This window comes from Melospiza georgiana, chromosome 12, assembly GCF_028018845.1.
Source record: "Melospiza georgiana isolate bMelGeo1 chromosome 12, bMelGeo1.pri, whole genome shotgun sequence".
Lineage (NCBI taxonomy): Eukaryota > Metazoa > Chordata > Aves > Passeriformes > Passerellidae > Melospiza > Melospiza georgiana.
Genome location: NC_080441.1, coordinates 16,990,905 through 17,015,079, shown reverse-complemented (window position 1 = coordinate 17,015,079; position 24,175 = coordinate 16,990,905). Strand labels below are relative to the sequence as shown.

At 47.8% G+C, this 24,175-nt stretch overlaps 1 protein-coding gene across 2 annotated transcripts in view; it reads left to right on the top strand.

The window, feature by feature from the left end:
- AMOT (angiomotin) overlaps positions 1 to 9,968 on the top strand; it is a 60,873-nt gene extending 50,905 nt beyond the window's left edge. For both annotated transcript variants that reach the window (XM_058032666.1, XM_058032665.1), the window contains exons 9-13: positions 390 to 580; positions 2,479 to 2,601; positions 3,235 to 3,467; positions 4,236 to 4,460; positions 5,435 to 9,968. In XM_058032666.1, the coding sequence (XP_057888649.1) occupies positions 390 to 580; positions 2,479 to 2,601; positions 3,235 to 3,467; positions 4,236 to 4,460; positions 5,435 to 5,535 (873 nt within the window). In that variant the 3' untranslated portion in view covers positions 5,536 to 9,968. The remainder of the gene's footprint in view (positions 1 to 389; positions 581 to 2,478; positions 2,602 to 3,234; positions 3,468 to 4,235; positions 4,461 to 5,434) is intronic.
- The last annotated feature ends 14,207 nt before the right edge of the window (positions 9,969 to 24,175 follow it).

Below are 24,175 nucleotides of genomic sequence, written 5' to 3'. Positions count from 1 at the left end.
TTTTTGGGAAGGGATGGCACTAGTCGGTGCCTTGGTGAACACTTGGGAGTCAGTCTGTGTTACAGCAGGCATTATGGAAGGGCTGTGCACATCACACCTCTATAGCACAGTCCAGCTCTGGGATGCACATTTGGGACTTTGGGAAGGCCCAAATATACATCTTTGGAAAAAAAGATACTTTTGGGCAAAAAGGCCGTGGGAGGATTATTTTGCATCTCAGGTGTTTTCTTGTTACCCTGCCCAACACAGCATAAAGCCACTGCATTTCCCTCTGGGGGGTTCTTGTGTCAAACCAGTGACAAAAAGCAAAGCAGCCAACCCTGAACCTTACAGCTGCATCCTGAGACTCCTGTTTTTGTGTGCTTTGTTCCTTTCCTCCTGGGGCTCAGCGCCAGGGCACATCTCAGGCTGCCAATGTCTCAGAGTACAACGCCACAGCGCTGATGGAGCTCCTGCGTGAGAAGGAGGAGAGGATCCTTGCTCTGGAAGCTGACATGACCAAGTGGGAACAGAAGTACCTGGAGGAAAGTGTGATGAGACAGTTTGCTTTGGATGCAGCTGCGACTGTGGCTGCTCAGAGGTAAATGGGACTTTTCACAGCACTGGGATTATTTTCTTTTTCCAGCTGAATGTCATATTTCCCACCCAGGAATGTTGTCATGCCATCCTCCTGTGATTGCTCATCCTGTGGTCTGAACAGCTCCTCAGAGCTCTGCAAGCAAGTGGAGCTTGGCTGCTCTTCCTGGGAGCTGTGCAATTGCCAGCAATTAGAAATGTTTTTCCAGGGGAAGATTCCTCCACATGCAGGATCCACTTTCCAGACTAAAATTGTTCTGAGCCATTCCTAGATGCTGTTGATTCAAAGGGGAAGAGGTTTTGGGTTCTTTTAATTTTTAAAACAGGGATCAGTCCTTGCTGAAGTCATGTGAGAAGGGGTGAGCTTGGTGATTCACATCATTCACCCTGAATGGCTTCCTTGTTCTCCAGAATGTTTTTGCAAATTACTTTGTGGTATTGTCTGGTTACTAACCAGAAGCATCTACTAGGAAATTCTGCTCAAAACATTCTGCTGTGTATGGAAAGCACTGCTTGTGGGGGTGGGAAGGGTGTCTGAAATTTGGTAACAAGCTCCCATTCCAAGACAACTGTACAGAAACACTTACTATGGCTGTGAATAGGCCAAGTGCCTCAGCTGGTTGGTAAATGGGAGCTGTTACTGGAGTGCAACTCCTTAGCATTAGGCCTTGCTTGCATGTCATTTCATTGCTCACTAGTTCATGGTTCTGGACAGCAGATTTTCCTGTAGATTGTTTCATGAGCCAAATCCAGATAGGGATGTTATCACAACTGGCTTCCCAGCTTGTAAGATCACACTGGAATTACAGGGGTGAAGCTGCAGATCTGCTGTGTTGGTGTTTAAAGACTTATCTTATCTTGCTCCAGAAGGAAGCTGTTATTTTAGGGCATTGATGCTTCTTGTGCACTGTTTTCCAGAGATTCCCTGAAGGCTCCAGCTGCTGCTTGTGCTCAGAGGCCAGGTTATATTTTCAGCGTGGGCTGATAAGTTGGGGCCTGGTCTATTGTTTATCATGGACTGGGAGGGGATGTGTTAGGCCTGCTCAGGTTTCACCAAATGAACAAGAATGTTGTCCAGTCAGGAAAGAGCCTCTGCTTTTCCATTTCCATCTAGATTCCACTAATTCCAGTGGCAACCTCATCAACACTGCCCAGATTTCTTTCCCTTTCCTTTAACAGTGGAAGCTGGCATCCCTTGGGAAGCTGAGGTTGCAGGAAGAGGCTTTAGAGGCCGGAGCTGGGTCAGGTTGGGTTTCTTTGGTGAAGGATCTTCTCATATCCTGCCACATTCACAAGCAGAATGAAATACTCATTAATTGGTTAGTGGACTGACCAAGTATCACAGTGTTAACGTTAGGCCTTATATTAGTCTGAAACTCTTTTCACCTTTTTCCAGATTATTTGGACCAAGCTTCTTAGGATTGCTTAAGAAACTTCCATGCCTTGTTCCCTTTGATATTCACATCCCCTGTATGATACTGTTGGAAGGGGAAGGGAAAAAGCTTTTAATCTGAAGAGAAGTGCCTGGTGTTCCTTTCTCCTCCTTGTGTCCTTGGATTTGCCTCCTTAATCACTTCAGAGTAGTGCAGTGACTCAGTTTAGGTGAGGCACTGTCCCAAAATGGACAGGAGGTTGTTGTTATAATGATCTCCATGTTTTTGTAATCCCTCTTCAGTAGGACACAAATGAAATTAGGAGTTGAATTTTTGAAAGACACTGAGCCAGCTTAAATGCAAAAAAAAATGTGGATATCCGTGTTTGTTCCATTTGAGCAGTACTTTTGTGCTGCTGGGGGGAAAGCAGCAAAGTTAGCAGGTCCCTCATGTGCTGTGAGGTCCCTCATGTGCTGTCAGGTCCCTCATGTGCTGTCAGGTCCCTCATGTGCTGTGCTGCTTGTTGCAGGGACACCACGGTGATCAACCACTCGCCCAACCCCAGCTATGACACCTCCCTGGAAGCTCGCATCCAGAAGGAGGAGGAGGAGATCCTGCTGGCCAACAGGAGATGTCTGGACATGGAGGGAAGGTAAAGTGCACTTTGGTCCTGTCTGGCTTCTTTGGGACAGGGATTTGAGATGAACTGCCTGGGTAGACGCCTCAGAACCAGAAATTCTTGTGTCTTCACCAGCAGCAGCCATGTCAAATGCCAGACACTCATTTGGCCAAGGAAGTAATAAACACAGCAATCCAAAACCTGTCTTGATACTGAGGGCTAATGCAAAAAAGTCTTGTCTTAAATTTTTTGCATCTAGCTTGTTCCTCTTCTCTCTTCAGGGCATCTTCATCAGACCCCAGGCTCCAGCCACCCTTTAACAGGCTCACAGAGCTGTTTTCCCTGGGGTTAGGTCCCCAGTTCAGACTCCCAAAATGTGTTAATTCTTTCTGTTGGTCTCAGGTCCTGCCCATTATTCTCAGGTTTGTTTCAGAGCTCCTTCCATGGCTGTTTAGAGCAGTTTCTAGCAGCCAGAGGGAGGTGGGTGTATCTCACGTGATCTGCTCTGTAGGTCAGAGAGCAGCCAGTGCCCAGGACAATCTCCTGGCATCCTCCCTCCACCTCTCCAAGTGCCTAAGGGAGCCCTAATCACAGCCATGAGGACACTGAGGCCTCAACCCAGGGAGATGGGAAACACTTAAACTGTTCTTTTTCTTTGCCCCAAAGGATTAAGACCCTGCATGCCCAGATCATCGAGAAGGACGCCATGATCAAAGTGCTGCAGCAGCGCTCCCGCAAGGAGCCTGGCAAGACAGAGCAGCTCTCCTCCATGAGACCTGCCAAGTCCCTCATGTCCATCTCCAACGCTGGCTCAGGCTTGCTGTCCCACTCCTCAACCCTGAGCAGCACCCCCATCCTGGAGGAGAAGAGGGAGGACAAGAGCTGGAAGGGCAGCCTGGGTAATTTCCAGATACCAGTTGCAATTCTGATTCAGAGCCAGCTTGGAGGGGAGGCAGGGGCAGCACAGGAGGGTGTGTTGGACAGATAGAGCAGCTGGCCTGGCCTGCAGTAAAGCTGTAGGATGGGACACATTTGAAATAGGTGCTTATTTTAATCACTTCTGGGAATTAGTGACTTCTGATACTCAGGCTCTGCCATTAGATATGTAAACCTTTATTTCTAATTTGCCACCTGACTTTAGGGATGTCTGGGATACAGTTTCCAGGGTTCCCAAGCACTTGCTTTCAGCTGGATGTTACAGCTGGATGGTGGTGTAAAGTCTCCTTGAATTGCAGCAGAGATTTTAATCAGGATTTCTATCCTGTAGTGTTGTGCCTGCAGCAACATGACTCCTGTCTGGAATGGCTCAACAGCATTGTTTGAGAAATGGAGTTGTAACAAAGCAAATCCCAGGTGATTTTTTTTTCCCTGGGAGAAGTTAGGCTCAGAACTGAGAGTAAAGACCCCTGAAATGTAAATGAGGACCTGTTGCAGGTGATTTCAGAGTGCAGATTAGTGCCCAGCTGCAAGCAGCAGCATGGGGACACTGCTGTTGTTCTGGTACTTCAGCACCCAGGGGAGGGGAGTGCTGTGCAAAGGCAAACCTGTGCTGCCTCTTGAGGGAGGGTGCACTTTCCAGCTCCTGCAGCAATCAGTGCAGAGTGGTGCAGAGCTGATAGCAGTTAGTTTTCTGTGATTGTGACATTTCCTTCCCTTTTCCCACACAGGTGTTCTGCTGGGAACAGAATATCGCTCCGAATCCATCCCCTCCACCCCTTCTCCTGTCCTGCCCTCCACACCACTGCTGTCAGCCCACTCCAAGACAGGCAGCAGAGACTGCAGCACCCAGACAGACAGGGGCAGTGAGCAGGGCAAAGCTGCTCCTTCCCCTGCAGCTCCCACCCCAGCACGACTCCCCAGCACCAACCTGAGCTACAGTGCAGAGAAAACAGGTAACAGAGCTGAGCCCCAGTGCCAGGGGCACCCTGCCACCCACTCCCCATCTCTGGGGCAGCCCTGACCTCCCTTCCTCCCTCCAGGCAAACAGGGGTTGGTTTCTATGAGGACAAGTGTGATTGAGTGGTCTCAAACACACTGAGGGAATAAAAGAAAAGCCTGAGGAGTGGCAGCATAAGTGTGGGCACACTGGGCAGGGAGGTGCAGCAAGATTTGAGAATTGAGAACAGGGAGATGCAAATCCCTGGGCAGTCTCTGAGTCAGTGTCTGCTCTGAAGTAAGTTGTGAGTAGGATGTGGGGTTTAAACACATGGAAATGGGCTGTTCAAACTGGCTATTGCATTGAGGGGGCATCCAAAGCCAGGTGGACTCAGAGAGGGGGAGGGAGAAGGAGGAGAGGGAGCTATCACAATAAAGCTGCCTTGGTACCACCCCAGTCACAGGAGCAGCCTCAGCCTTGGAGATCCAGTTGACAGTGACTGTCCCAGGAGCTGAATTTGCTTCCCACAGAGCTCCCAGCTGGCAGGAGCTGCTCATTTTCCAGCCCACTCTGCCAAATCAATGCAGATTACACAACCTTGCCTCTTCTCCTTACAGACACATTACAATGCTGTTGTTCTTCATGGCAGAGAGTGTTTGCCTGGGCTCTGCCTCCTGCCCATGCTGTGCTGTTTAATGGGTATTGAGGGAGAACAGGTCTGGTGGTGAAAATCCACCCTGACTGCATTGGTTTACATGCAGTCACTCCAGTTCTGTGGATTTGTGTATCAGTGGGAGGTACCCAAAGGGAATTTGATAAAATTGCTTTATTTGTCTGGCTGCATATGTGGGAATTGAATTTTTTAAAACTAAATAAGTTATTAGCTGTCTTTAGCCAATGATACAAGATGACTTAAAGCGTTAATGTCACATTTTTAACCTGATTGAAGTTTCACCTTTAATTGTCTCTTGTTTTTTCCTCACCACATAGATGGGCCACTGTTCCACTCCAGCACTCTTGAAAGAAAAGCCCCTGTTCAGACTGTGGGGCAGGACCTCCCAGATGGAGAGATGGTAGAATACCTCATCTGAAAGGCTGTACCAGGATCTAAGCTGGGATAACAGTAGCAAGAAATTTGTAAAAGACATTTTTATTGGGAAAAAAAATGTAGTACCTGAGTAATAAAAGAACACTCAGCTGTTCGCTCTTGTATATTATGTCTCAAAAGTTTGGACAGGTTAATTTATAATTTGTTCTAAATTATAAAAAACCCATAACACTTGTTCTTTGAAAGTTTCCCCCTTTATTTTTTAAATACTGGATCTGGTAACATCTGGAGAAAAAAACTAGACCTTAGGTGCACTACATCTATTTCATTTCAGTGTTTTTAAAGTCTCTTAAGCAGAAGTACCTGCTCTCACAGGTGCTGATACATGTCTAGCTTGAATGTAGTGAGGTGAGCTTAATGGCCTTAAAATGATCAGAACCAGGGACATGGTTGTGAGCATCACTTAATGGTGTTGGAATTCAGCTGTTCTGGGGAGCTTTGACAAATCTGAGCTGTGATCAAGGGACATTTCCCTTTCACTTCCTCTTCCTCTCAGTGTAAGAACTCAGAGTAGGTGTTTCATGTTCATAGGTTGAAAAGATGTCCATTTTCAGTGTGGTAACGTTTTTTTAAACTTCCCAAGTTCCTTTTTTAATTATTTCATTATTAAAACAAACTACTCTGGTGATTAATGTCACATTTCATATTTGTAGTTCCTTTTGCAAGATTTGCCACACTTTTATACTTAAGTACTTTTTCAATAATTTTTACAGTGGATAGTAAATAATATATTGCATTCATGTTTTACATGAATTATTAAGGAGAATTTACAGGCCCAGCCCATATCTGCTAGATCAGATTTCTGACATCATAATTCCATTGGCTTTAGTGAAACTACTTCAAATTTACCATAGCTCAAGTGGGAAGCTCTGTTGTAGATATAACAACTTAATCTACTGTATCTGTGGAGATTTTTCTCTGTAGCAGACTTTTCTATATTTCAAATACCCTTTCTATATTTCAAATACCTTTTGTATATCCCTCCTTTCTGGAGAGACTGGATTCTTTTTCACATAGCAAAGCCTCAGAGGTAGAGCTTTAAAGAGAAGCTCTGTGTAAAGGTTCAAATGGCAGATTCTCTCCTTTCAAAATACTTCTTTAATTCATCTGAGGGGAGAGAGCAGTTTAAAGAAAGTCCCAGAGGCATTACAGAAAAAAGTTACATATTTAAGTCATGAGGTTCACTTGCAGATTTTTGGGAACTAGCACAGATGCAGCAGTGCTTTGGTTACAGAAACTATAAGGAGATATTAAGACCAATAGAAGCACATGAGTATTTTTTTTGTTACTGTCTTTGCATTTTATTAAAACACTTCAATATTAATTTCTGTTAAAACCTACTCTTTTTTTGTACTTGAAAATTAAAATATTTCATTAGCCAGTGGTCACACACTGGGAACCTGGCTAGTTTCAGCTTTCTGTTCAGCATTAGAGTAGCAAAATTTTCATTACAGATAATTTCACCCCAGAAAAAAGGAAATCCAGCAATTAATTATCACAGAGTTAGTGAATGTCTTTAATTCCAGTTTGACCCTACTGCTGTGGTGTTCAAATGAAATGGCCTCAGCAGCCCACCAGGGATCACAGGAGTTCTACAGTGCGAGGGGACAGGTGGTGCCTAAACTCAGCCCTGAGCTTTCCTTCTGATAATAATCACTGCAAATCCAAGGAAAACCCTTCCCACCTTTTCTGGCAGCTTTGCTGCTGCTGAGGGACCTTCAGGCCACACTCCCAGTGCTGCAGAAGGCAGAGGTGGCCAGGGCTGGGCTGGGAGATGCTGTGGCCAGGCACAAACCCCTTCCATCAGGCAGGCACTGCCAGGCTCTGTCTGTCCTGTGGGATGTCTGTCCAGACAGTGCCAGAGCTCCCTTCCCTCTGAGCCATTCCCCACTCTTTTCCAGGCACTCTGTCCACCACCACCTCATTCTCATCCCTGAGAATGTCTTGTTTTATTTCTCTTGGTTTAATTCCATCTCACTTTATGATGTAATGCCCACCCTGGGTGATTTGATTTCTCTTCCTCCTCCACAGTTGTTGGAAATTCAGCTTTTCTCATTAGCTCAAGGTGTTCACCTTTTTGCCATTTCAGCATAAGTATCTGTATTATATTTTATAAATTTGGCTTAAAATGAGCAAGGGAAATCAAATGCCATTGAGTGGCAGTGTGTGGGGGGGAGAACTGTTTGAATGCTTTTCTCTTCCTTTAGAGTCAGGAAAAGTAATATTCCATCTTTGCAAATACATTTCAGCATCTGGAAAAAAAGTTTTATGACTGTAGGGCTCTAAATAAACAGTTACAACTCTCTTGATTCACATAAATTCTAAAATGTCTGGGAAAATTTGGATATTTTACAGATAAAACTTCTTTCAGAAAACTGATTTTCTCCAATCAGTATTGGCTGTTCAGGTGAAAATAATTGGTTTATCCTCCCTGCAGCTCACTGATTTCAAGTGGAGTGCCACTGCATTTTATTTTTACAAACCAAAAAGGACATGACAGCTTTTTGTGAATAAAATACAGCAACTATCTCCTCCAGAAATGGAAGCCAGGCTGTCTCTACAGCCTGAGCCATCAGGATTGCAGCAGCCTTGGCAGTTCCTTACCCACTGAAGTAATTTTGGAAGATGATGCAGTTTCACACTGCTTAGGTCGGGCTCTTTGCCTTATTTTGTATAATTTCAATTTCTTCCAAAAAAGCAAAACCCCAAAACTTTGCTGTGGAAGCTGGAGGTTGTTTTCTTGGGAGCCATCAGGAATGTATTTTTCCCCTGGAGCTTCCTCAGAGCCATCCTGATGTGAATGTAAACGAGCTGCTTGCTTTGAGGAAGATGTGTACCATAGTCTTCAGTCTCTGTACAGATTTTTATTTTGTTTTTAAAACAGAACCTGCTTTAAGGGGACAAACTGCACACCTAGTTCCTTTGCCTTCTGTAGAGCTTATTTCTAGTAGAAAGTGGTTTTTAACAATGATTGCAATGACCTTTGCAAACCAAAATTTTAGACTAAGAGTTTTTCTTAAACTCGGGTATTAGAAGCAGAATTGTAGCTTTTATAAAGAAAGCCACATATTCTTTGTAGAGCAAAACAAGAAAATGAAGTTTAGTTATTTTTTCCTCTTTCACTGCTTACAGAAAGGCCAAACTCCCAAGTCCTTCCCTTGGGCAGTTCCTTTGTGGTTTCACTGCTCAGGGAACTGCCTAAGATCTGGAGACTTTTGTTCCACCTGGCCCAAGGTTGTTATTAAATTAAACAGCTCCTACCTGCAGCTCCTGGGGGGTTAAAGTAGGGATTTAGTGTCTGGGGATGTGTGAGGAGTCTGCAGGGGGACACTGAGGTCACCACGAGTGCTGGGGCTGAAGTTCTGCCCCTGTGGGCTGTGCTGGAAGCTGAGCATGGCCTTTGCTGTGGTTTTTGGGGCTGCCTGGGTTGGGGGACACTCTCAGAGTTTTATCCAGGCCCATTTCCAAGGTCACCTCCTGCTCCAGGGGCCAGAGTGTGTGGGACACGTGTGACACCCTCAGACCCGGGCTCTCCACAGCAGGCAAACCCAAATTCTCACCAGGCAAACCCAAATTCTCACCAGACAAGCCCAAACCCGGAGTACCCAGGGCAGGAACAGCCAGGGGCAGCTGAGCTTCCCCTCCCCAGGGCTGGCACAGCTTATCCTGGATTCACCCTGCTGCCCTGGCTGTGCTCTGTGCCAGGGGCTGGGAGGGGGGAAGGGTCTCTTTTCATGTATTTGTATAGGAACTCTTTTGTAAAAGTTAGTGGTTTTATGTCTAGGAAGTAAAAAGACATTGTAAAATGTAATTGTACTGTATTTATGAAGAAAATACATTTCTTTTCAAAAAGATCTTCTTCTAAGTTGGTTTTAGAGTTTGGTTTCCACCACCATCATCTTGCAGGGTTTTTGGGGGGCAAATGGCTTTGAGCAGTTTCCCTCCCAGCAGGGTTGTGGTCTAACAGGGGCCCAGTCAGCTGCTTCTCTTTGGGACCCAAAATATCAAAGCATGAATTAAAATACTAAAGTTTACAATTTCACAACCACAGACAGTGTGTAAAGAGAATGATCTTCCCTATATAAATCTATATTGAAGTGAATCACGTGGTTTGTTTTTCCCCCCTTTATTTAAACCATCCAAGTTTATTTTGTAATTTGTGACTGGGCTGTTTTGTAATTCAGCTGTTGAAACAGCCCTTAAGTCTTTGAAGGTTTATGGCAGCTTTAATTCTAGAAAGAAAACAAAATAGTCAGTGTAAATACGCACCAAGAAGTCTTGTAAATGTTGTGTATTCATGTATTTTTAAAGAATGGACCCTGTGTTTTCAGCTTTTTTCCACTGATTTTCTTGTTTTGCAGTAAATTTGTTTGGTATGAGAAGCTTATGGAATATAAAACAAAAACAATCTTCACCTTCCCTCCTCCTCACTACTGCTTGGCCTCTGTCTTTGGGTCTTCAACTCCTAATGGGACATTTTACAGGATAAAGTAATTGTCATTCCAGTCTGTTCCCTTAAGCATCCCGAATTATTTTTCCCTCTGGCCGTCCCTGCAGCTCACACCTTTTATCAGCAGATTAGCAGCACTTTGAGCTGCGGTGACAGCCACCTCTCCTTTGATGCTGGTCCCTTTTCCAGACATCTGAGGCCATCAGCCCACGAGCAGCCTTCAGCCCTGTGAGTATTTCCCACATCACAGCCTGCACTAGACCCTTGTGCCTTTTGTTCCTGTATTCTTGGTGCATTTTGCTGCCTCCTAATTTATCTCTCCCCTCTGCTGGTGCTGTCGGAGGGAAGGAGCAGGGATTACTGGGAAGCTGCTTGAAAGTTGTCAGCCTTGATGCAATTTCACTGTTGACTTTTGAGTTTGATCTTAACATAGCTGTCACCTCCCCTGCTGTAATAAATACCAGCCTGACAAATCCCGGGGCCAGTGGTCAGCTCAGCACATCCATCCCCTCCACTCTCAGGCCTTTTGATGTTGTTTCTATAAATCTCTCTGGAGTGCCAGAGCAGAAACAAGAAGACAAAAAAAAAAAAAAAAACCCAAAAACCCAAAAACCCTCTAAACAAAAACAGCAAACAAAAACAACAACAAAACCCAAACAAAAACTCCAAAACAAACAAACAAAAACAACAAAAAACCAACAACCACCAAAAAAAAAACCACCAAAAAAGCCTCAAAAAACCCAACCTGGCCAGATAAAACTGGAGGAGCAGGCTAATAGCTGCTTTATTTAATAACACAAGTGCGGCCCATCTGCACAGGGGTGTGAGAGGAGTCCTTGGGCATTTCACAAGCCCATGTGGGCAGCAAAGATCCAACCCCTGCTCTGTGGGGAGCAGCCAGGAGCCGTGCAGGGAGGATTTGGGATTTCTCTGGGATTCCACTGCCCCCACCTTTGCTGCTGTCCAGCCCTTAAACCCCTCCAGAGGCCATCCCTGTTCTGCTGCTGCATCTGCTCAACACCTGCAAGGGAAAGGCACCTCCTTCAACCCCATTATCTGCTACTCAGCCTGCCAAGAGCTGGGGCTTAAAAGGGAATAAAAATGAAAAGGCTGGTGGTTTAGGTTTGGTTGGTTGGGCTTTTTCCCCCCTCTCAGTTGGCTCCAGCCTTTAGGTGAAAAAGCTCCTTTGCTCCAAACCCTCACTAAGTGCAGAGGTTGATTCCACGCCAGCCCCATGGGTGGGAGGAGGGAGTTAGAAGCTAAACCAGTGCACAGTGAGTACAGCACATTCCCAAGGGCTGCATTATTCTATTTATTGTAAAGTCTTGCCTGTTATTGCTGTTAAACACCTCCAGAGAAAAGCAAAATTCCATAATGCCACAGGATCTTTCCCAGCAACAACTCTGTGCCTCCCCTTCCTGCTCCCCAAGGCAAAATTGGAGCATTTTATGTATTTTGGAGCATTTATCTGAATTCTGTAAGGAAGAACAATATAAAATGGCAGCAAAACACTGGCCCTGTGAAGGTGCTTTTACAGTGCTATTTATGTACAGTGACGTTGGAATGAGATAATCTTCACTTTGTACTGTGGAGGTAAATGGGAGAGGAAAATTGTCATTGATGTCTTGCCAGAAGGGGCACTAATCTTTTAAATACAAGGCTTTTTTATATATATATATACACACATAAATACATGCAATTTATAAAAACTGGTAATTTTGAGAACCAAATTGTACCTGATGAAATTTTCTTTTCCTCCCTAGTCATGTTTTTCAAACATAAATGGGCAGGTTTGGAACCTCATTGTGTCTCTACCCTTCTGTTTCCTGTTGCTGCATTTCAGAACTCAGAAATAAGAAAGAACCCCTCCTGTCTGCAGCTTTTCAGTTCTTTATTTCAGTATTCTGAGTGTATTTTGGTTGCTCTTCCTTTGCTGGTCACCCCAAAGGACAGGATGATGCCTGGGTCACGTTCATTCACAGCCACAAAATCCCTGTCTGAACATCCATCCCCTTTGGCAGGAGGAAAATCCCTGTCCTGTACTCCTGTGGGAAGCACCAGCACTTCCCTGCTGGGGCACCCAACCCTGCAGAACCTAAAAGAGACCAAAAGAGCTGGAGAGGTGTGACCGTGTTCACATGGGTCTGAGGATGAGGGAAGAGACAAGGATCTGACTCCATGTTTCAGAAGGCTGATTTATTATTTTATGATATTTATTATATTAAAACTATACTAAAAGAATAGAAGAAAGGATTTCATCAGAAGGCTGGCTAAGAATAGAAAAAGAAAGAATGAATAACAAAGGCCTGTGACTGACCAGAGTCTGAGCCAGCTGACTGTGATTGGCCATTAATTAAAAACAACCACATGAGACCAATCACAGATGCACCTGTTGCATTCCACAGCAGCAGATAATCATTGTTTACATTTTGTTCCTGAGGCTTCTCAGCTTCTCAGGAGAAAAATGCTAAGAAAAGGATTTTTCAGAAAATATCATGGCTACAGAGAGGGACTTTGGACCAGGGAATGTGGTGATAGAACAAGGGGAAATGGCTTCAGAGCGATGAAGAGAGGGTTTAGAGGGGATTTTGGGAAGAAATTCTCCCCCATGAGGGTGGGCAGGCCCTGGCACAGGGTGCCTAAGAAACCGTGGCTGCCCCTGGATCCCTGGCAGTGCCCAAGGCCAGGCTGGATGGGGCTTGGAGCAGCCTGGGATGGTGGGAGGTGTCCCTGCCCAGGCCAGAAGGGTTTGGAAGATCCCAGCCTGTTCAGAGCCAAAAAATCTACACTTGGGCCCACCTCCAGCAGCACACACCTCTCCCTGCCCACCTGGGACACAAACAAAGGCAAGAGGCCCGAGATGTCAGTGGCATGGCTGGGAGGCTGAAAGCAGAGTCCTCAGCCTCGTTGGTCTGGTGAGCTTATCCCCACACTTTAACCCTCTGCAGCCACATTATCTGGGATGTGGACTCAGGAGAAATGAGATTTGCCAAGGAAGAAGGGCTGGAAGACTTAACGAGCTGCCTGCTGGCCCTCAGCAATTAGTGCTGGACTGTACAGCCCAATTAGGGCACTATTAACTTCAGTTCTCTGGAAATACAGCCATTAATATTACTAATAATTCTCCTGACCTCAAAGTAATTGCAGAACATTAAAGGAGAAAACTGTTTCTAATTAAGCAATTCCCAGTCCTTCTGTTTTCCCTTTTTTCTGAGCCTCTGGTGCCCTCTGAGCCATCCCAGTGTGGGCCTTGCCTGGCTCAGAGATGGGATGTGCAGCGGGGCAGGAATTGCTGTCCCTGCTGCTAAGAGGTGACATTCCCGGAACTCTTCAGCACTTCAAACCCCAAAGTCTGGACAAGCCATAATCCTGCACTCTGTAAACAATTTCTGATGGGAAATCTTTCACTCCCAGATTAAGCCCTTGGAAGGAGAATCAGAAACTTCCACTGGTCCCCAAATCATAAAATCACAGAATGGTTTGGGTTAGGAGGAATCTTGTTCCAAATCCCTCTGCCATGGTCAGGGACACCTCCCACTGTCCCAGGGGGCTCCAAGCCTTGTCCAATCCAGCTTGGGACACTTCCAGGGATCCAGGGGCAGCCTCAGCTGCTCTGGGCACCCTGTGCCAGGGCCTCCTCACAGGGAGAATTCCTTCCTAATATCAATTTAAATTAAAGTAATTGCATTAGTGGCAACTGTGAACAACTTGTGAGGAGAAAATAGAGGTTAAAGCTGAGAAAATAAACATCAGGAGCTGGAGATGCCCAGCTGGCACAGCCACGTGCTGCAAATCAAACTCAGTTTGACCTGCAGAGTGAAACAGTTCTGCCTGTACAGACACAGTGGGCAGGGGCTGCTCTGCCCCTCTCACAGCCCAAACAAAGGCTGATGAGTGACACCCCACATCACAAAAATCCAAAATTAACCCTTCCCACAGCCTGCTGTGATAATGAAACCTAGATTTCTGTTCCATTTCAAGCACCAGGAGGAGTGAGGCTAAGCAGCTGTGCCAGCTCCACTCATGGGTGGTGGTTTGGTGGTTTAACCCTCAAATGCTGCTGCTGAGTCTTCAAAAAAATAAATAAAAAAAAAAGATACCCCATGGCTGGATGGGAAAACAAAGTGGCTGAGCAAACCAGGCTTGAATCTACCATGTGTAGGGAAAGGTTTTGATGCTAACACATGTATTTATTTGTTATAATTATTAACCAGGGGCTTGGGGTGCTGGGGCCACGAGGCATCACCAACACAGTGATGGTCCCTGTACCCCTCACTGCAGCCACACAAAATGCTGCTCCTGGCCCTCCTTGGCAGGGCAGGTGTGTCCATGGGCACCACCCAGCCCTCAGGCACTGGACTGGCAAGAAAATCCCATTTTGCAGAGTGCAGCCCTTCAGGGAGACCCAGCTGAGGCAGGGCTGGAGCCTGTGCCCAATGCACCTTTCTCACTTTGGTTTTTAACATGAAGGAAGGCAAGAATGGGATTTTGTAAAGCAGCATTTTTCCTCGAGAGTTTCAAGCAAAACACGGAAGTTAAACAGCAGGATTTGGGCTTTGGGGAACATTTCCACCTGCAGCTCAGCACAGCAGGGAACACAAAGGAACTGCCTCTCCCAGACATCCGTGCCTTTTAAAAAATGAGCATTTCATGCTTCAGAGAGCAGTGGAAGAGAGGCAAATCCCATTTCTCACCCAAACAGCGCCATCGGTGTCCGTGCTGCTGCTGCGGGCGCTCCCAGCCCCGCAGATAAACAGATCGATAAGAGATCGATAAGGGAGAGATAAGGAACCCAGCCCCGGGGCTGCAGTGCCACAAGGCAGTCCCCAAGACCTTTATTAAATTCATCTGTGCTCCTGAAACAAGCGGGGCCTCGTTGGTTCCACAGCTGCACAACGCTGCTCTGGAGGAGGCAGGAAAGGCAGCACTGCCCTGGGGGCTCTGTGGCGACACCAAGGAGCAGGGAAGTCTCAAATGTCATTAACTTAAAAAAAGTATATTAAAAAAAAAAATCAAATCAAACCCACCCTGCACCCGTGTCTTGCCAAGCACATCAAAACCTGAGGAGGGAGGCTGCACACACTTTGAGAGGACAGATGAGTTTTGTCCCGGTGCCACAAAAAAAACCTTTACAATCAATGCAATACTGAAATAATGGGTGTGGGGGTAGCATCTTTGTGAGCTGATCCTTTTTGGAGTATCTTTGCACTTCACCACCTCACAAAGCAGAGCCCACACCCAACCCTGGGCAGAGAGGTCAAAACTGGGCAGGTGCCCACGGCCTGGGAACAGGCACAGAACAGCCCTGAGGGCGCCCCAGGCCGTGCCCACATCTCCTGCCCCATGCCAGCTTGTCCTTTCTCTGGGGCCCCATTGTCCTGCAGTGACACGACAACGAGGAATGGGTAAAAATTAAAATAGGAGAAATTTAGCTTAGATATTAGGAAGAAAATCGTTTTCTGAGGGTGGGCAGGCCCTGGCACAGGGTGCCCAGAGCAGCTGTGGCTGTCCCTGGATCCCTGGCAGTGCCCAAGGCCAGGCTGGACAGGGCTGGGAGCAGCCTGGGATGGTGGGAGGTGTCCCTGCCATGGCAGGGGTGGCACTGGATGACCTTTAAGGTCCCCTTCCAACTTCAACATTCCATGGTTCTATCCCAGCCACCATCAGCTTTTCCTCCGTGCTCCGGCTCAGCCATCCCAGCGCCGCCGTGCAGGCCCGGGGGGCTCCTCTGGGGACATCACGGCCACCCCGGGTCCCGGAGCATCCCCGATGTCAGCCACCGGGCCCTGTGTCACCTACCGGGCGGGAGCTGACGGCTCGGGCTGTGTCTGCAGGGTCTGCAGGGTCAGGGCACTGCTCTCCCCAAAGCCTCTAGATGGCAATCGCTCCCAGCCCTGCTAACCGCGCCTCCTCCCGCAGCTCGCCGGAGCCAGCCCGGCCTCTGCCGCCTGCAGATGCTCTGAGCCGGTGTCATTTGTCACATCCCTCCTGTCCTGCTCCCTGCCTGTCCCCCGGGGCTCTGTCCCTGCTCCTGACCTCCCTGCTCCCGACACGGGGCTTTGGGACGAGCCACCAGCCCTGACATCAGCTCCTGTGTCTCACGGGGGACAAACGCACCTGGAGAAAAACAAGCAAAGTCACCCAGTTTATTCCCAGCTGGCTAGAAGGGATTTTCTCATGGTAACCAAACTGTAAAGTGTATTTTTAAGTGGAGAGTGACTGGCCAGCCAAGTAGGATTTTGCAGGCTCTCTTGCTGCTGGGGGTGCCAAGGAGGGCTGAGCCCAGATTTGGCCAACCCCACGTGTGGGGGACAGGGACCAGCGGGGTCCTGCTGTGGAACCTGAGACTGGAGCAGCTTCCAGCCGGGAAACTGCAAATCCCGCCTGTCCCTGGCTGTCCCCGGCGATGGGTGCAGAAAATGGAATTTATTGTGCTCACAGGAGAGCTCCCAGACTGCAGCTGCTGGGCAGGTAACAGGGCAAATATTGCTGCTTTCTCCCGTAAAATGTAATCACAGACTGCAGCCTCACTGGTGGGAGGTGGGGAAAAACAAGAGTCACTTTCCGGCTGTGTTTCCTCATGCTCACACTTGGGCACTGCTGCTGCTGCCTAATTTCCATTTTCAGGTTCCTGGGCTGCTGGGGGAGCCAGGCAGGGGCACCAAGGCCCTGGGTCTGCTCCATCTGCTGCCTCATCCTGCCTCCATCCCATCCCATCCCATCCCATCCCATCCCATCCCATCCCATCCCATCCCATCCCATCCCATCCCATCCCATCCCATCCCATCCCATCCCATCCCATCCCATCCCATCCCATCCCATCCCATCCCATCCCACTGCCCACCTCTTGGTTTTCTCAGCTTTTACAGAGACAACTGAGAGGTGTTTGAAAAGGTTTTGTTCTATTATCAGCCTCAATGAGTAGTGAGACACAAGAGATGTAAAACTCAATGCCATTCCATCAGAAGTTAATTTATTTTTTGGTTATAATATTTCATAAATGCTTTTTTGGTTAATTAATTTTTGTTATATAATGTTATTATTTTGATATTAATTATATATATTTTTTCTTTATGTGGCTTTGTTATAATTTTTATAGTATTTTTAGTAGTATTTTTATAGTATTTTTTAACATTTTAATTTTTAAAAATATTTAGGTTTTTTGCAAGGTTATATTTTGAAACTTTTTGAAATTTGTTTTTGTTTTAATTTTTAGAAAATAATGTTATTTTTATTTTATGCTTTTTAAAGTTAGTATATTTTATTTTAATATTCGTATATAGATGTATAAGTTATGTGAGCTTTTTGTTAGGTTTTGAGAATTAAAATAAAATCTTTTAAAATGCCTTTCAGTTGCCCCATCTCTGTAAAAGCTAAGAAAACCAACACACTCCATCTTCCTTCAGTTTCAACAACTTTTCCACCAGTTCAGATTTTGTGAGGAAGGTGGAGCCATGGGCAGGGCAGAGCTGGCTTGCAAGCAAAGCTGAGTTAATACAAGAAATAACAACTGATGATTTTTGAGTGTATCCATAGCAAGGAAGAAGACAAGGCTGTCAGCATGGAAACAGATTAGAAAAGATACATAAAAATATTTGTAAGCTAGACAACGTGCATAAGTAGATGTGTATACGTGCTATTTTAAATTTTTGTAGAACTTTTGCCAATTATATTGACGTTAATTGCTTTGCACCAATGAATAGAATAAGTTATTGGGATGTAGTTAATGGCTTAAGATCACGCTTTGTTAAGAGAACAAAATAAAAATATTTTTTCTTCTTGGACCCTGATCACGTGTGGGTGTCACGTCTGACCCAACAGTGACAAGGGTGCAGCACATCCAGAAAAAGGAGCTGCTCACTTTCCCTGCCTCAAGAACAGCATGAGCTGCAGGCATGCTGGACACCAAGCAGCTTTCCCAGCAGCTTTGCAGGGCTGCTTTTCCCTGGTGACACATTTGCCCAGGGCTGGACTTGACTCAGCACCAGGGATGAGGAGCTGCAGAAGGGAGCAAGCAGAAAATAATGAATCATGATAGAAAATGATAAATCCCTGCAATAATAAATAATGCAGTAAGAAGTAATTAATTATCTCCATTTATGCTGGGCTGCCTGGTTATTGATTTAGATGTGTTGCCAGCCGAGGCAGCCCTGACTCCTTCAGGATTTCAGGATCTGTGTTCCTCCACCTTCCCTGCTGTGCAGGACTCGCATCTCCCGCACCAGGAACTGCTCCTGGGCTCCCTGGCAGGGCTGCCCTGTGCCTGTGCTGTCACCAGGTGTCCCTCAGCACAGCTGTGTGTTGGGATCAGGCTGCAGGACAGGACAATCACCCCTGGGTGACCCCGGGAGGACGTGGCTGCATCCCAGCCCCGGCTGGAGCCGTGATGTCAGAGGCACCAGATGGCTCCTTTCTGCCCGCTTTAATGGTGCCTAATGAGGTCACTCCCATAAAAGAGTTAATTATTTCCTGGGAGCCATTTGCTAACGTAATTAAGTCTGTTTCATGCCTGGTTTTAGCGACTGCCTGAGAGCAGGGCTGGTGTGAAAGGCAAAGCAAGGGGTGACTGCTCCAGCAGTGCCCTGTGCTGGGCACCCACACCAGGAGCTTTTCTGTTCCTCTTTCCCAGAAATGGGCAGCATTTCTCATCCTGGGCTGATTTTTCATCCTCGTTCCCCCCAGAAGCACTAGAAAGGCCATTCCAGGGCTGCACCGTGTGTAATGTCATTTGTAAGTGCAAAGGATGGGTTTTAATGACTTGTTGTGTCTGGTATCTTGGAGGTGATGGAGCCTGGAGGAGTTTCTTCAGTTTTTCTTTCTTAGGAAGGACAGATGGCATCCTGAGCATTTTTATTGAAATAACCAGGAAAGGGCTGTGCTCCCAGAGGCCATCCTGCTCCTTCTCCCAGACCTGTGGGTGAAACACAACCATGAGCATCTGCCAGGGCAGCGCAGCCACAGGAGCAACAACTCCAGCTATTCCCACACAGGCACGGCTTTAATTAAAAAATAAACTGTCAGACACCATAAAAAATTAAAACTTAAATGCCTTTAACATCCATCTGCAAGTCTGCTGGCAAGGCTGAGGAGGCAGAGTGGCTGCCACTCCCCTCTGGGCCTCAAGAGGCTCCATGTCCCCACTCAGGATCCTGGATCTGCTGCTGGTACCTGATGTTGTCGCCCCATGGGGTGGCATTTGGGGAGCACACCCTACTGGGGGTGCAAGGATGCTTTGAGTGCTTTCATTGAATTTTATTAGGATTTTTCTGCTCCCTAGTGGGTGTTGCAGGTGTCAGCCAGGTGAGGAGGAGTTCTGTGGCCACACAGCAAGGCTGGTGCAGGGAGGTGCCCCCCTGCTGCAGAGCCCATGGGACAGGAGGTGACAGTGCCAGGTCTGGCGCTGCTCCCTCTCAGGGTCCCAGTGATGGGGACAGCCAGCAATCCCACAGGGGAACGTTTCGTGTCCCTTATCTCACTCATCAGGAGCTGGGGCAGTTGATCCCTGCTCTGCAAGACGAAAGACTCAGAACATGACGGTGCTGCTTCCCTGCCAGGCCACCACTGAATTATTTAACCTCTTCTGAAAAATCTGCCCAGTGCCTGGAGTGGAGGGAGACTCCCCAGGCTCTGCCTGGAACCTCTTTTTCTCTCCTTTTTTGGTTTTTTTTTTTTTTTTTTTTTTTTTTTTTTTTTTTTTTTTTTTTTTTTTTGCATGAATCTGCCTTTTGCTGTTCTGCCCCTGGAGAAGGTGGCACCATCCCCTACCCAGTGATGACAAACCCAGCTCCCCTCCCGGGTGTGCTACTGCTCCTGGGTGATTATTCCTGTTAATTACTTCCTTCAGAGCAGAAGCCAGATGCAGAGCTGTCAGCTCTGAGTGCTGCTTGGCTTTTACCCTCCCATCTGCAGCCACTGGCCTTGGAGAATCCTCCTGGAGCTCTCAGTGCCTCTGGCAGGAGGACAAACAGCAGAGCTGCGAGGGCACTGTGCCAGCAGCGCTCCCAGCCGGGGCTGTGCTCCCAAATCCTTCCCCTCCTGCTGTTTGTCTGGACGTTGGGGCACAGGGATGTGTTGGTCAGAGCAGAGGATGCAGGAGCAGAGGCTGTGGCTGGGTACCAAACCCTGTCTGAGATGGGCTGCTCTGCCCAGCCTGGGCCCAGCCCCAGCCCACAGCTGCTGGCCCTGGGTCCTGCATGGGGTCTCTGGGTCCTGCAGGGGTCTCTGGGTCCTTCGGGAGGGCTCTGGGGGCTCTGCAGAGGGAGCAGCTCCACTGGAGCCAGACCAGCGTCAGCATGGCTGTGAGAACAGGGCTGTTCCAGCACAGACCTCAGGGGGCTTCCTCTCCCTCTGTGTGGGAACTCAGGAAATTCCTCTGGCTGCCCTGGAAGACTCGAGACCCTGCCCAGGGGGCTCAGAGACCCTGGCACAGAGCCCAAGATCCCTCTGTGCCTTTGATTTAGCCCTTGGAAAAAACAATTACCAACCTTGTATGAAGAATTACAAGCCATGAAAGTTTAAGTAGAATGATAGTGAATTTATCACAGGGTGAAAAACAGTTTTTTTATGGTTTTTAGAATGGGGGTTCAGGGGGCAAGATGGAGGGATCTTGGCGTGTCCGGCCTTTCTCCTTCTTCTTCTTGGCCTCCATCTTCTGCTGTGATGGTGGCACTTACAGATTGGTTTAGAGTAGAAGCTCACTGTCTAACATAGGTGATGGGTATTGGGAAGTTATGGTAAATAATGTACACGTAGTTTTTAGTATAAAAAGATAACACCACTCCAGGGGCAGGCAGAGTGCCTCTGACTGTCCTGCTGGATGGACCTCAGCTGGACAGGAGAAATAATTTTATAGATAAGAAACAATAAACAACATTGAGAATGAGAACTGAAGAGTTCTGACTCCTTCTTTGAGTGCCAGGCTGGGAAAAGAGAATTTCTGACACACCTTGGGGTCACTGTGAGCAGTGAGAGCCCTGAGACCTCTGGGTCAATGCACTGAGTGATCATCAGGAGGGACAGGCTGTGCTGGGCACATCAGCTGCTTCTGCTTCCCCTCCCTTCATGCCAGGCTCGCTGATTGCTCTGGCCCCGTTTGCACATGGGGAAAGCCCAGCTGGGGATGATGGACAGGGAGATGCTGCTCAGCAGGAGCACCACTGAGTTATTCACTCCCCACTCACCCTGGGGATACCCACAGGCTGCACCACGGGGCTATTCCAGATTAATAACCTTCCTGGCAGGGCTGTGAATGAAAATAGGGTTTCACACCCCAGGCTGCACCTGTAAAGCAGCAGAATCCAGCCCAGCTCTGCTCCTGGGGCATTGGATGATCCTTCAAGGGGCTGATCTCTCTGCCTCTCTTGCCTCCTCTAAAAAGAGGCTGCAGGAAGGAACCCCAGAGCAGGTGTTTGCTGGCACAGCAGTGTTTGGAGGCCTCTCTATCAATTTTTCATTACAGTGCTTTACAGCACATTTCTGGAAGCAGCAGAGAGGAGCATCTGCTGACAAGAGCCCCCATGGCCATCAGAACTGGAGAGAAGCACTGGAGCCAGGGCAGCAGCTGGGCACAGGCACTGCCCACAGCTGGGTGGATTTCAGTGCCTCATCAATCCTTGCTGAAGGGGCAGAAGGGAGTGGCTGTGTCTCCTCAAATCCCAGGGCACCCCAGAGCAGCAATGGCCAGCACCAGCCAGGGCCCTGAGAGCCTGCTGCTGAATCCCCCATCTTTACAGTGATGGAAAGAATTCAAAATACTCTCTGCTGGTGTTTGGCACATCCTTTTGTAATCTTTAATGCTCACCTCTCCCTGCTGAATGAGCTCCATGGATTTCAGGAGGCCTGGAGGGAGACGAAATCACCCTGACTCATGGCAGTGACCTTCAGGAGAAGCACAAGCGCCCCAGGTGAGCTCTGTGTGTGAGGAGCTGGTGCCAAGGGCACAAACTGGGTGCCACCATGGTGCTGATGAGCTGCACAGCCACCATGGACAAAGCTGAGGGGCAAGTGCTGTTCCAGGAGGTGATGATGCTCACACTCATCATCATCATCAGTCCAATGTCACAGCCCAGGGCTGGTCAAGCCAAGGCAGAGCCACAGCCAGATGGACAGGGCTGTTTATCTGCACTACCACCACACCACCTGTGTGTCTACAGTGCTGTCAAAGAGCAATAATCCCTAAATCATCTGTAAAAATGCCAGTTTTTCTTGCAGGGAGAATGACTGTCAAAGGGTTCTTGCAAATTACTCTGGAAGCTGGCACAGAAAAAAAGAAAGCAAAGCCTGTCTGCTCCTCAGCCACCTGCCCCAAGTTATTTTTTGCTTTCTCATACCTGGCTTTTCTCTGGGGTGAAATGCTCAGGGCTGGTCCAGCAGCAGAAAGCAGAGCTCAGGATCTGGCAGTGATCCCTGCTCCAGGGTGGCTCCAGCAGCAGCATCCCATGGCTGGGGAGGCTCCTGCACAGGCCATGAGGGACCCTGACCTCCCCTGATCACCCAGCACAGACCCAGCACACAGCCTTGTGTCCCTCTGTCCTTTATCCCACCTGGGCTGGCAGAACCCTGTGCCAGAGGGGCCTGGGGGGGTCAGGGAGCAGCTGGAGCTGCTGGAGGGCAGGACAGGACCCCCTGAGCCACTCCCAAACTGGGCTGAGCCCCAGGTGTTGGCCAGGGTCAAAGTTTGGCAAGAAAGTCTCACAGATATGTGTGCTTAGCAGAAAGATTTTTAAACGTAGAGTGTGATGAAGGAAAAGAGATGGAAGCAAGTTTTGATATGGAAGAAAAGAATTGCTGAGCCAGTCTTACTGGATAACCAAGGGTATGCTCATTAGAAGGGGTTTTTATGACTTAGAGCAAAGGATAAACCCACCCCAAACAAGAAGATGCTTTTACCAAGCAGGAAGAGAGCACAGGCAAACAAGTCAGCAAATGTAGCAAGTAGAAAAAAGGTCTCAGAATTTTCCACTGCAAGAAAACTGAAAAACAACTTCTAGCTTAAACAGTAATGTACTAACTTTTAGTGATTGGAGAACAGTAATACAAATATGGTAATTACAGTAATTATGATAGGCTATAGATAAAAGTTAAGCTATAGATTGGTTCTACTGCATTGAGACGCTCAGCAAAGAAAAGTATATAATGCATTGTAACCAAAAGAAAAGTATATAATTCATTTGTAACCTAAACTCAGGGTCTCCAGGCCTGCCTGCAGCTGGAGCTGACAGCTGTAGGCACAGCTCTGTCACTCACCATCCTGGACTGCTGTAACCTCTTGCAAGGAATAAACTGCATTTTGGAGAGTGGCAGGAATCCTGCATCTCTCATTCAGGCTCTTACACCCCTTGGACTGAGGGGATTCACCTGAGTGCAGTTTGGCTGGAGGCTCTGCCCTCACAGCTGCAGCACTGCTGGGTGCTCTGCTGGCTCTAAAACCTGAATTCTGCTGCTGAGCTTTGCTTTGTGCACCTTGATTTTGCATCCAGGTTTTGCCCTGCACATAACATGGGTTATGACAGTGCTGAACCCCCTCAGCTGTTTTGGTGGCCAAGCCAATGTCCTCATGCCCCTGCCTGGCTGGTTTGTCCCTGTCATGGTCTGGCAGCAACGTTTGCTCCTTTACTTTGTGGCCTCCTGGCTGAAACAGCTCCTCCATGGCCAGGTGGGACACAGGAGAGAGCTGGGATGGCCAGGGGGCTGTAAACCCCACCAGGACAGGAGGAAAGCAGCAGTTTGGAAGTTGATTGAAGTAAAGAATTGAAGTGGAAGTCCAAGCTCCAGCTCCTTCCCCACATTCTCCATGCCAAGTCCCCAGCAGCCCCAGCCTTGCCCTGCAGCCCATTCTGCTCCCAGGCCATCCCCTGGGGATGCTCCCTCTGCAGTGGTGCTCCCAGACAAATTGCCACAGAAACAAAACCCAGGCACCCAAAATCTGCCTCTGAGCCTGGGCTGAGGGGTTCTTCCAGGGGAGAGGCTTTGTTCATCTCTGCTGCCTCCCCCCTCTGCCCCTGGGGCTTGGAGCTCCAGAGGCAGCAGGGACAGGGCAGGGAAACTCATCCCAGGGCTTCCTGGGCATGTTCCAGCTTTCCCTGGGACTCTGAGGGTTATTGGTCCCTATTTCTGTGACCTGGCAGGAGTTTGCAGTGATTTTTAATAAAAATGCACATGTTGAGCTGACTCT